Source organism: Neovison vison, chromosome 1 (genome assembly GCF_020171115.1).
Source record: "Neovison vison isolate M4711 chromosome 1, ASM_NN_V1, whole genome shotgun sequence".
In the NCBI taxonomy this organism is placed as follows: domain Eukaryota; kingdom Metazoa; phylum Chordata; class Mammalia; order Carnivora; family Mustelidae; genus Neogale; species Neogale vison.
This window is the reverse complement of record NC_058091.1, coordinates 198,650,508-198,663,857: the sequence shown is the minus strand read 5'-3', so window position 1 is coordinate 198,663,857 and position 13,350 is coordinate 198,650,508. Positions and strand designations below refer to the sequence as shown.

Here is a 13,350-nt window from a genome sequence, read left to right as displayed (position 1 = left end):
AAAAAGCTCTTCTACTAGTGTACTTACAGAAAAAGAAATGCAGAAGAAATGTGCACTGCAAAAATCACGTAACATTTATTTTCTGATTTCAAGTTTTGCAATTAAGTTTCACCAAAAAGAAAAATGTTAGAGAATTAAAGATATCAAAAGGCTTAAATTGAACCAAACAAATTTAAAAGCTCACTAACCCAAAGCATGCACTGCTCCTCTATGCCTGCTGGAGCTCTTGCTTGTTCTAATCACGGGGACAGCACTTTCTTCAAACTGCAGCTCACAAAAACTTTCAAGAAATTTTTCCATTTCTTCTGTAACAGTATCCAGGTAAGTTTCTTTAATGAATTTCACTGTTGAGGTTGGAGCTAAAATTTCATGTAGTGTGTAAAAATCCTCTTTTATCATCGAATATAACTTAAGCATTGTACTTTGGTATCCATGAACCATGTCGTCTAAATTTGATTCTCTGCTGTAAGAAGGAAAATAGTTCTGCAGCAGTTTAACCAACAGTTTATTCTGTATGCTTTGGTACTTGACTATAACTTCTGATTCTGGACAAAGAAACAAGAGTTGCTGTATGCACTGATTTTTCAACCAAATCTTGTGCTGTGAATGGCTTATTTCATTAAGGCTTTGTAATCTGTTCACTAAGAAGCGCCGGAGATGTAGTCTTATATTATCCCATATAGACATAACATCCATAGAGGAATAATCTTCGACAGAATGAAGAGAAGTCCTAGAGAGGAAATGGAAAGATGCTCCACTTAGCAGTGATGGGAATGAAATGCTGCTCTGGCAGGAGAGGTCCCAAAGTAAATCCAGTATCATTTCCTCTTGATTTAGTTCACTCTTCAACAAATCTTGCTAATAAGAGTAAATTATAACATTAGAAATGAGATTAACTGTAAAAGAAAAAACCATTTCTACAGTCCCACAATTTCACAATAATTCAGGTATATTTAGAACCAATGCTTTTCAAGTCTTGTTCTGTTTTGTTTTTGCCTTTGGAATGCAATCGATTCAGGTATTTTAGAAGGTTAGTTTTACGATCTGTTAAATTTTATAAACCCAGGTGATGATCTATATTTTCAGTTAGTTTTCCAAACACAGTCTAGTTTTCAGGCCTCATTGTTATCCATTCACAATATAACCTGAGCTGCGGCTTAAAAATTCTAAATAAAAAGGTGCAACAAACATCGATTGAAATGTATTCCTCAGACAAAATAAATTCAAGATCATGCCCCTAAATAATTCCTGGTAGAAAATCTTCATGCCTGAATGAGTACATCTATTCTTAGAGAACTCCAAATGAACATACAAAATAGAGACCTTTAAATAACAGTATGTGCCTGGAGGTTACTAATAGCTGTCATCCTGAGGAATAAAATTTAATACATTTAAAGAATTTAACTTTCATTTAAATTCCTTTTTGAGAGCCATTTAAGAAAGATTTTACCTTGGAAACTAATCTGAGAATATTTCAGTGCTCTCCAAAAAGATAACTAAGTCAACATGGGGAAAAGTACTCTCAGAATCATTTCCCCAAAAGATGATATGAAATTATTCCTTTATTCTTTCTGTGCTGACAGGAAACAATGGTAGCTATAATTATGAATAGTAAAGGGCCAAAATTTACTTTCTTTTTGGACTTTGTATTACATGCACACATTCTCCTTACATGGTGACTTTCCTAATTATGTCTCTTTCAGCTAATACTGAAATTAGTTCATATTCTCTGAGTAGCAACAAGCTGATTGTAAGAAAACTAGAAGCAAAATTCGGGTGGCATAAAATCAGGCTGGCTTTGAAATTTCTTACTGACAGAGATATCAGAGGTATTATCTGTGATTCAGAATTATAAAGAACTAGGCCAATTCCAGGAATTTGCTCTCAATTCATTCTAAGCACTGTCATGTCCATTTTAATGTTCTATCTGTAATAAATAATATCCAGTATCTATATAGTATCTTATTATATAAAAAGCACTCTCCTAACAAGTCTCTGGCTTATTCATAATAAAAACTCTGTGACATAGATATTTAAAAACTCAATTTACAGATACAGACACTAATGTGCAACATGTTTAAGCTACCTTCCAAATGTCATGTACATTAAGCACAAAACCAAGAATGAATCCCTGGTTTCCTTCTTCTCATCCATGTTCTTTCTACTAGACTCCAGACAGCCACAAAGTGCTATTTAGCTATCTTAGCACTTCTGGAAAAGAAATGTCCTTATATAGAATTCAGAACACCAGCATTATGGTAAATATTATGAAACAACCAAGTCATATTTGTGTCTCTATCTTCGTTTTTTAAAAATCAGTCTAAAACTGTAAATATTTGATCAAGCAAGATTTAAAGAATAATAGGTTACAAAAGTTTAAGACATGTGTTTACTATGACTAGTTAAATTTAAGAATAACTTCAGTAAAAGTGCCATAATGATGATCTCTTAAGTACTTAATTAATAAATAAAATGTTTCTATTAAAAAAGAGCTATGAAAAATGACTGTTAAGATTGACACTTTTAGCATGTGAAAACTTGATAATAAGGTTGTTTTAATCTGAATCTGTTTTAATAATGTGGTTCTTTTCCTCAAAATAACATGATCAATTATGTAAGAAAACCTAGGTCTGGAACAACCCTATCAGTCTAATGAATTTGAGCAAAACTAAAGCGGCCTTTGCCCTGCAGTGAATAGAGAATGACTTATGTGTGACAGATTAAAAGATAATTAAAAGCTTTTGCTTTTAATTAAATGAGAAAGCATTATTACATCAATATTAATGAAATTCAATACACATGGCTCTTAATAGAAAATAAAGGAATAACTATATCCATATTTATTCTTCAGGGCTACACCTTCAAGAGATAATGGGTGAGAGGATTTTCTTGAAAGAATAAGGCTTCAGGGCGCACAGTCTTCCTTTCTCTTCCTTTTATTACTTTGCAAACATTAAAGAGACATCTGCAATAATAATGATAGCCAAGAACGTTCCATCTGATTCTGTCATCCTCAGCCATCTACAACCTCAAGATATTTTCCACATCTGCCTTTGTCAATGTTTGATGTTTAGACAAAAACTTTTTCCCCTCAAATTAAATTAAAACCATAGTTACAGGCCTACTGCTTTCTAACAATTGTGCTGCTTCTCTGGGAAACTGTTGTAAGCTAGTTACCCCTCGTAGATGCAGGTGTAATGAAGTAAGCATTTCCACTGAAGGCTACTAACACATCCCTCAGTAGAGAGTGGGCAGTATCAAAGAATGACCCATGTAGTAGCTCTCCATCAATTAAGAGTGGTCTTGTAGAAATTATTGACTTGACTGGAAAAAAAAGAAAAACTGGGTATGCCGGCAGCTTGGGAAAGCAGGGAATGATAGACAAGGAGACTTAAAACATATAATCATTGGTGATCTTTTTATACTTAACAATAAGCACAGAGAAAAGGAGTAGTTGTGAAGGGCAGAAAACATAATAAATACGAACTTTTCTGGTAGACAATGTGTATGGTACATATCAATCAACACACTCTGGAATTAGAATATTTAATCTCCATTTCTATAAAACTACATTTTATTGATATAGCTCATTATAAAAAGTAAAGACAACAGCCCACTAGATTCTACTGGGGATATATAAACAAAACAAAAGCCCAGCCCCTAGATATGGCAGGGCAACATGGACACTAAAATAAATATTTACATATTTATATATTAAAACTGAAGAACAATATTCCTGTTTACCCACCCCACTTTGCTATAAAACAAGGATTATTATTATTTTTTTTTTACCAGTGTTTTGAGGAATTTTATCAAATCTCCATGGGGAATGGACGGTGACTTGGATGGATTATAATTATAGTTATCTAGCCATTCAAGGCAGTCAGTTGTTGTTCGCAGTTGCACATCTGGACACTGTTTGTTAACTTCATACTGTATTTCTTTAATGCAATGTTCTATGCTATAAAAAAGAAAAGAAAAAATTATTTTGGTAGGGATTAGATAATGGTTCTACCTCTTAACATTACAGGCCCTGAGATGTTTATATGTATTACCTGGTTGCACACAATTTAGAAAATTATAAAAATTTTTTATGACATAAAAACAATAACAAAAAGACTACATATTTTCATTCATAATTGAAAATGGAATGCTCAGATTTCCTGGCAGTTTCCTTTCAAATACAATGGAGGAAATATAAAATATCTAGCTACTCTGAGATGAATTAGAAATCATTGTGCGTTAAAACAAAATCAAGCATGGATGCAATAAAATGATGGTCCTCTCAACTGGCAATAGCTGGAAAGCAGAGATAAAATACTCTTTTTTTTTTTAAAGACTTTATTTATTTATTTGACAGACAGAAATCACAAGTAGGCAGAGAGGCGGAAGGAGGGGGCCAGCACGCTCCCTGCTGAGCGAGAGCCCTATGCGGGGCTCGATCCTAGGACCCTGAGATCATGACCTGAGCTGAAGGCAGAGGCCTAACCCACTGAGCCACCCAGGTACCTCAGAGATAAAATACTCTAAAAATAATCTTGATGACTGATGATCATAAACATACATTATCTACCAATAGGTGAATAACTATATAAATTATGGAAAACTTTGATCAATGGAACATTAAAATGTCACAAAGCAGTTACAAAAACCTTATATTTTCAAAAATTGTAAAAAACAGGTACACGTTGAATGTACACTGTTAACGACAGCCAAGTATCTTATCTTGCTATAGAACTCCACTCCAAAAAGCAAAAACAAAAGCATACTTAACATTGCCCATTAAAAAAAAAAAAAAAAAAAAAGACTGGAAGGAAATGAAACAAAAGGTTAATAGCAATTATCCTTGGGTAATGAAATATGTTTTAAATTTTACTCTTCTATAATTTTCCAAATTTTTAGAAGGTATATAATACTCTTACCAAAAAATAAAATAAATAAATAAGAACAGAAAAAACTTGCCCAGTTGAATCTTCTAATACATATCTGTTTTAAAAATTATATACAAAGTAACCTTAATTCTGATACTAAATGGATATATTATGTTATTTTAATTTTCATATGAAGATCTGTGGATTCATGATCATAAATCTTTGTGGGGTAAACTGGTGACCTTAAGCAGCCTGTCATCTGTGGAGCAACATGGATATGACATATTACTACCACCTGATGGCAGCATATCTAAACTGCAAGAAAGCTTATAAACAGGAAAATTCTTTTGAAGCTGAATGCCCTCATCCAAAATTGACAACTATGCATTTGCTCCTTAATGGTATTAAGAAATATCTGTTGCTAAAAAGCCTACTACTGTTTTGAAAACATCATTGCTATTAAATTATATATTCCATGTGACAGAATTATTTAAACTTTGAAAACTAAGTTCTGATTATTAAAACTGATGTCATATGAATGACTCTTCAAAATTCATCAGGTGTGAGTTGCCTATAAAACATACACTGTAAACTTTAAGGAAGGCTTTTCAGGAGACTTCTGAGCATGAGTGAATTCAAACTGAATTACCTTGAAACAAATACATTCTGAGAATCAAAGAGCCTTTTCATGAAAACAAAGAACTTAAAAGAAAAATAATACCTACTTAGGCTACAGACCATGCAATTTCCTGATGGGACAGTCTTATTCAAGATACCAGTTCTAAGTCTGACTTGAGATTGGCATATATTTTTTAACTTATGTAAGCATATCTATGCACTGAGAAATATGATACCCAAAGCATATACCTTGACTCGAGGGACCCTTTATCAAAGGTTTTTATTACAGCATCCTCATGTGGCTCATTCAGGGAAACCTAATAGATTACAGCAATGTGAATTGGAAAGGCTCAGTGCTGTGTCTACCTAAATCTGTTTCAATCAGGACTCAGCTTTTAGGCTAATCTCTAACATCTGAATCTGGGTAGAGGCCAGTAACTACAACTTATAAATAGGGTAAAGCCTTCAGAGGGTTAGATATTTTTAGTAATTTGTTCAAACACTGATAAAGGGACTGAGCAGTTGCATTTCAGACAACCTCCCTCGCCAACACAAACTAAGACAGTTGAGCTGGCTTTTAAAATCTCAGATTTTTGTCACAAAATTTTCAATGTCGGAACTCCTGATTTTGTTTTTTTGGCTAAATATCTTGTCATTCTGCCATCCACCACACTGTCTATACACCTTGCTCTAAAAGAGCAAGAGTTTGAAGTCTAGAGAGTTATTGCCCAATTACTATTACAAAGGTATTGTTTTCAAAATTTAAGATCAAAGTCAGTTTGGTATGTTACCTGACAATTTATCTTTCTTAATTGAGGTCAAAGTTAAGTTCAAAATTAATTTTCAACATCAAAAAGGTAACTTTATTTTCATATATGTGTAGTGGCAATAATGCTGATGGGCATAGTAATTTTGGGTGAGAGGAGGTCTATTAACTTTAGAGGTAGATGATACAAGATCCTAGTCTAGGTTTTCTGAAATAACCTGATACTTGTCTTTATTCTGGTTTAAGTGTCTTCTGATTAATTGTAAGATGCTTCAGATATTCCTTAGAAGCAAGGTCAGTCATGAGAAAATAACCAAGATAATTCAACAAATAGAAATCCAATTAACACATTTATTGTTCGATCCCAAACATTAGGCTAAAAATGTAAACAATCTAAAAATAGATGCAGAATCTCTTCCCTCAATAGTTTAAATTCCCAAATTACACCATCAGTTGGATTAGCAAGAAGTTTCTAAAGCATCTTGTTAGCTTTATCCAATGAAAACATCTAACATGTCTGTCAACAGGAAAATTATTAAATAGTTAATTCACTAAGTGGAATAGAGCCATGAAAATAAAGGAGAAATACAGTTATCAACATGAAAGAATCGAACAAATATACCGAACCAAATAAATCGAACAAATATATTGAGGGAAAAAGGTACAAATGAATATACATAGTGTGATATTATTCCTGTAATAGTTGGAAAATATGCAATACAACAGTACATTTTGTTCAGGATTACAAGCATGGGTATTAAAGTTTAAGGAAATGTACCCTAATGATCAACATCATGAAATCCAGGGTGGAGATGAAAGTGGGATGAGACAGGACAGGTATGTAATGAGCCTTAGCAGTACCGGTACTGTTTTATTCCTTAAACTGGGTGGTGGGTACACGAATGTTTATCATAATACACTTTATGCCTTTTCATATGTCTCAATATTTCTTAATAAATTTGAACCCAATGTGCTCAATTATAATGACTCTGAATTATCCAACTTAATGATGTGTACGAGTAGATGCACTACTGACAGGCTGTGTGTAAATCAATTTATAAAAACCATTTTTATAATACAATATGCAGCATGCTTTTTTTTTAAAGGATATCTGTGGTAATTTTCTCATTCAACATTCACTCCTGGGTACCTTGAGTGTACAAATGACTTATTGAATAAAGGCATGTTCGATAAACATGAACTGAATGCTGACTATGTGGCAGGTACTATGATATATACTTGGGAACCAAAGGTGAAGAAGACACGGTCCCATCCCTAAAGGAATCTGTCTAATGAGGGACAGACCTGTAAATTAAAAACTATTTTACATTAAGACTTGGTAAGAGGTGTGTACAGTGCTAAGCGAGTACACAGGCGGGATCTGCTAAGGGATCTACTAAGTGTGTCTGTGGGAGGTATAGAAAACTTTAGAAAAGGAGATTATATGCAAGGATATTGATGCTTTAAAGAAAATGAATGGAATCATTGTACTTAGAATTCCCTGACACCTGACTTGTGAGAATTTAGGGCCGATCATCTATTCTTACTGCCATGTCACTTTAAAACTATATTTATTTGAATAATAAAAATAGGAGTTTATTTTTATGGTCACAAGTATATTTATGCATGTATATAGGTGCGTATGTATATACGCATTATTTTACTTCCAAAAGGACTGAGGTGTCCTACAGTTACACAGACACCATTAAATACCAACAGCACCAGAGTTTATTGTTATCAGGCTGGTGTAGCCGAAGACAGGAAGAGGAACTGAGAAAAACAGAAGAGAATATTTATGACATAAAATCTAGAAACCAATTTTATTGTATTCAAGATTTAAAACACACAGTCCCCATCGCTTCTTGGCCTTTTGGCTAAGATCAATGTAAAACACACAGTCCTTATTATTCCACCACAAAACAGTTCAAATGAAAAAGAGTATGTTCCACTGCGAAAAATTATGAGAACTGTTTGATGTTAAGGTTGTAGAAAACTTTTATATATGCTCTCATAGAAAGCTAGATTTTCTTTAAAAAAAAAAAAAAAGGGAGGTTAGAATTTCAATTTTTATTTTTAAAATCAGGGTAGAGGTATTACAGGAGAGATTAAGAACTTTTTATAGTATGGGATACCTAAACATTAAAATTTTAATTTTCTATTTTTGACGCTCTTATTTATACTATATAAGGAACATAAATTCAATGTAAGGAAAAGGCTTTTGTAATCAACTATTATATATTTAAAAGCACAAAGAAATAGTTGTGAGATAAATAGTTTTCCAATTTTTAGGTTAAGCCCAGCCTATCTAACTAGATTACTAAAATTCCCTGGAATTAACAGATAATTAATGGGGATGAGGGCTGATGTATAAAAATTAGTGTGTAATTAAAGTATAAGTCAGCCATGAAATAAAAACTTATTTTCTTAAAACAAATATATTTTTGGATATTTTTTTTTTAATGATTTTATTTTATTTATTTGAGAGAGAGAGACAGTGAGAGAGAGAATGAGTGAGGAGAAGGTCAGAGAGCAAAGCAGACTCCCCATGGAGCTGGGAGCCCGATGTGGGACTCGATCCCGGGACTCCAGGATCACGCCCTGAGCCGGAGGCAGTCGTTCAACCAACTGCGCCACCCAGGCGTCCCTGGATAGTGTTTTTTAAAAGGTTGAGAAAATGATTCATAAAACAATTACTTTAATGGCTAGAAAGTACAGTAAGAGATTCAACATTAATGCAACTGTCTTTTTTATTTCCAAGAGTTTTCGGTCCTTAAGTATACTTTCAAGGAAAAAAACATCCTCAACACCAAATCCTGTTGACACTCTCTCTTTCAATCTTTCTTAAATAGATCCTTCCCTCTCCATTCTAATTGTGAAAGACTGGGTTCAGGTTGTTCTTATCTCTCATATAAAATATATTAATAGCCTCCTAAAATGCATGTCTATTGTTAATCCACCTTTTGTTCATTTATTCTATGAGGAAGATAGTAAGAAAGAAACTTCTGGGTTAGAACCCTCTGTTATTTGTTGCTTTATACCACCAATCCTCACAACAGCAGTTCAGACAGGCTCTTGAATGGTCTAGACTGCTTCAAGAAAGTTCAGACCCAAGGTAGGGGATATGCTGACCTAAAAGTCTATAGTGCTTTGGAAAAACTTCAGATGTGAAGTATTCGCCCAGCTTCTAAGCCAGACAATAGGTTTGACAAGACCTTACAAAGTAAAGGTAAGAACACTGACGGTCATATTGTGAGGAGGCAGGACAGACAGCATGCCTTCTCATACACTGCCTACAGGAGAGAAGACAGTTTTAGCATTGCAGGAAAACAACTCTGCAACAGCTCAGTTTACAAATTCTATGAAATTATCTCATAGATAAACTCTGATAAGGAAGGAAGAATAAACACATGCGTGCATGTATGAAGTAATAGCAGAAAGACTACAAATAATGTAATGTTCATCAAGAGAGAATTGGCTTAATAAATTGCTGCACATCCACACCAGTAAAATCTGAAAGATGAGATATAATCACATGGAGAGATTTTAAAAATATATTAAGTAAAAAAATCCAGTTGTAGTATATCATTTAATTCCCATTTATATAAAAAAAGTAATATAGTTTTGGGTACATGCATATCTATGCAGAGACTATTTCTGGATATTTATGTAATAATTTATGAACATAGGTTACCTGTGAAGAATAAAACTAGGAGGGTCAGAGGAGTACTGTTCCTCATCTTTGCCCTGCTGTGCTGAACTTTTCCTCACATATGCCTTTCTCTACTGTCAGAAATTTTCTAGTAGTATGTATTACTTTTGTAATGTAAAAATAGTCAATGAAAAGAAAACTAGCATTTGATGACAGCTTCTTCTATCACATTCTACTCACCTAACCTCACTAGCTAAAGATAAAGCAAACAAAATAGATGCCTGACAAGCATGCCCAACACACACTTATTGACTATCTTCTAATCTACTCTGTGCCAGGACTGTTTAGGCAGTGCTGATCTGTTCAGGTCTTTAAAGTAAAAATGAAGGAAGTAACAGTCCCAGCTTTCAAATTCCCTCCACCCACCCCTCAGCATCCCAAAGAAGGATATTTTTAGTCATGACATTCTAGAATTACGACTGTGATTAGAAAACGCTATGATGTTAGTGACTCCTTTTTTTTTTTTTTTTTAAAGATTTTATTTATTTATTTATTTGACAGAGATCACAAGTAGGCAGAGAGGCAGGCAGAGAGAAAGGGGGAAGCAGGCTCCCTACTGAGCAGAGAGCTTGATGCAGGGCTCGATCCCAGGACCCTGAGATCATGACCTGAGCAGAAGGCAGAGGCTTAACCCCTGAGCCACCCAGACACCACTAGTGACTCTTTTTTAATTTAAGTTTATTTATTAAAGCTATCTCTACACCCAGCTTGGGGCCCAAACTCATCACCCTGAGATCAAGAGTTGCACACTCCTCTTACTGAGCTAGTCAGTTGCTCCTCTTGGTGACTCTTTTTAGACAAAGTGCTGTCTCTGCTAAATCACCAAGGAGGCCCTTTTCCAGGGAAAACTGGCATGGTTGGGTTAGATCTCAAGATATTACTATGTAAGAGGAAAGATGAGCCAGCCACAGCATGCGCATCTCATTACCATCATTCAGTTCTCTTTTAGTATCTTTCTTCCTTCCTAGTATCTCCTTCTTCCTCTCAGAGCTGGGCCAGGACTTCACTAAGCACCCCTGATTTTTACCTTAAAAGTGAATCCTTCCCAAGGGCCAATTAACTACCATCCTTCCTGGGAAACAATGGCCTAAATATGGTTAGCCCAATCTTACCAGGTGTGAATTTTTAGTATACTATTATTCACATTTATAAACAGGTAGCCACTTGCTTCCCTTTATTTCCCACGGAAAGATCATTGTAATAATATTCTTTAAAAATATCCTCAAATAAAAATTTGTTATTGCCTTATACATATTTGAGCAAGAACGGATGAAGCTAACACATACAAAAATAAAAATTACACCTTAAAATAATGTCAAACACTTATAATACAAGTATTGGTTGAAACAATCCTTTAATAATCATCTAATGGCACTACTGGCCCCACAATTTACCCTACTACTCAGCCTCCTAAAGCAGACATTGAGGAAACACAACATAGGACTATGGAGAAAAGAGTCAGGAACACCACAGACATTCAAATTGTAGAGCTAGTAGTGACAGAAAATGATGAGAAGAAAGTGGCTCCATAGGCCACCATGAAACACGGGATACCCCTCACCTTCTCCCTTACCTCCACTTCTACCTGCATGTATCACAAGACTGCAGGTGGAAAGCTCCAATGGGAGGTCTGCATACATGTAAAAAGTAGAAAATGTAAATGAGGTGAGGCAAAGTCCAAGGCTGCTGAGCTGCTGAGGCCCAGGATGCTGTCTGTCTGCCTGGAAGCATGATCAATCCTGAGGAGGACAAGAGTAGTGAGGAGGGCCCAGGTGGGGAAATTGGAAAGTGCCTATTTAAGTCTTACTTTGGTTTCAAGGATAGATGGGGAAACCTTCCAGGTTTCTTTCCATGTAGCCTACTCATATCCAATAATTTAGGAGAAGAGGTAGGAATTCTATCAGATGAAATATAAAAGAATGGAGAACACAAAAGAGAAGGACACACACTGAAGTTTAAAAAGTATTAATTTGCAGGGCCCCTGGGTGGCTCAGTGGGTTAAAGCCTCTGCCTTCGGCTCAGGTCATGATCCCAGGGTCCTGGGATCGAGCCCCGCATCAGGCTCTCTGCTCAGCAAGGAGAATGCTTCCCTTCCTCTCTCTCTGCCTGACTCTCTGCCTACTTGTGATCTCTTTCAGTCAAATAAATAAATAAAATCTTTAAAAAAAAAAGTATTAATTTGTATCCTCTTGTTATTACTAAATAAGTGTCAAAATGCTGCCAGAAATAATCATACTCGGCTCAGTCTGAAATGACTAATTTTCATTTTATATAATTTGGTATGGCCATAAAATATATTAATGTGAATGTGTGTGTCCACTGGCATGGTTCTACCATGACAAGCTCTAAGTTGATAGCTTATCTGAAGATTTCTTTTGGTTCATAACTTAGGCCATCATGTGGAAACCACCCCCCAATTTCATATATAAATACACACAAAAATAAGCATTACGTGAAAAGTAAATGTAATCTATGGAATATGTATGATCTGTAAATAAGCATGATCAAATTTATAGAAACCATGTATCCAATGTTCTGTGACAATTTCATGCCTCTCATCCTTGCCCCCATCTCCTGGATTAAGACAAGTCTTATCCATAACACTTTCTATTCTTTCTTTGGGTTAAAAAAAGAGGGGGCAGTAATCCTGTACCAATAACAGGAAAATTTAGGTCTTGAGGGACACCCATAGACTGTCTATATTTAGAAAACAGAGGGGCACCTAGGTGGCACTGTCAGTTCAGTGTCTGCTTTTGGGTCAGGTCATGATCCCAGGCTCCTGGGATAAAGCCCCACATTGGGCTCCCTGCTCAGAGTGGAGTCTACTTCTCCCTCTGCCTCTGTCTCTGCTCCTCCCCCAGTTTGTGCTCTATTTTTCAAATAAATAAATAAAATCTTAAAAAAAAAAAACTTTAAATAAAGTCTTAAAAAATAAACTTTAGAAAACAGAAAGGTAAAATAAAATTTTAATGATATAATTTTATCTAACTGAACATTAAGAGAAAATCATTCTATGTCATATAGTGATCCTAGTAAAACTTATACACCTCAGTATCTTGTTCAACTATTAAGTCCCATTTAGCTCAAAATACATTTCAGTTCCATGTGCAGTTTTCAGTTACTGAACTAAGTTGAGTTTGTGGCTACGACATACATAGTATCCCTCTTTGACAGGTTATTTACCTTCCTGTTAACAATTCTGATATGTATTAGAAGTAAATTATTCACCATCACTGAGTTCCACAGTCAGACCCAAGCGTCACCCAGCTCTGACTTGAATGGAAATGACTATGTTAAAGGGAAAATGGTCTGAGAGAAGGACAGCCTCTCTTGAAGGGCAAGGGAAGGTTCACTGACCTCTGGGCACTCTACTTCATTGTGGTGAA

General features: G+C 35.0%; 1 protein-coding gene across 6 annotated transcripts in view; it reads right to left on the bottom strand.

Annotated features, from left to right (window-relative positions):
* The window catches only part of KIAA0825 (KIAA0825 ortholog), a 407,113-nt gene that overhangs the window by 335,192 nt on the left and 58,571 nt on the right, over nucleotides 1–13,350 (bottom strand). For 5 of the 6 annotated variants that reach the window (XM_044265489.1, XM_044265499.1, XM_044265508.1 and 2 more), the window contains exons 4-5: nucleotides 3,793–3,961; nucleotides 189–858 (exon numbers count right to left, since the gene is read on the bottom strand). In XM_044265489.1, the coding sequence (XP_044121424.1) occupies nucleotides 189–858; nucleotides 3,793–3,961 (839 nt within the window). Of the gene's footprint in view, nucleotides 1–188; nucleotides 859–3,792; nucleotides 3,962–13,350 lie in introns of those variants that run through there. The other variant, XM_044265517.1, reaches the window with a different exon arrangement.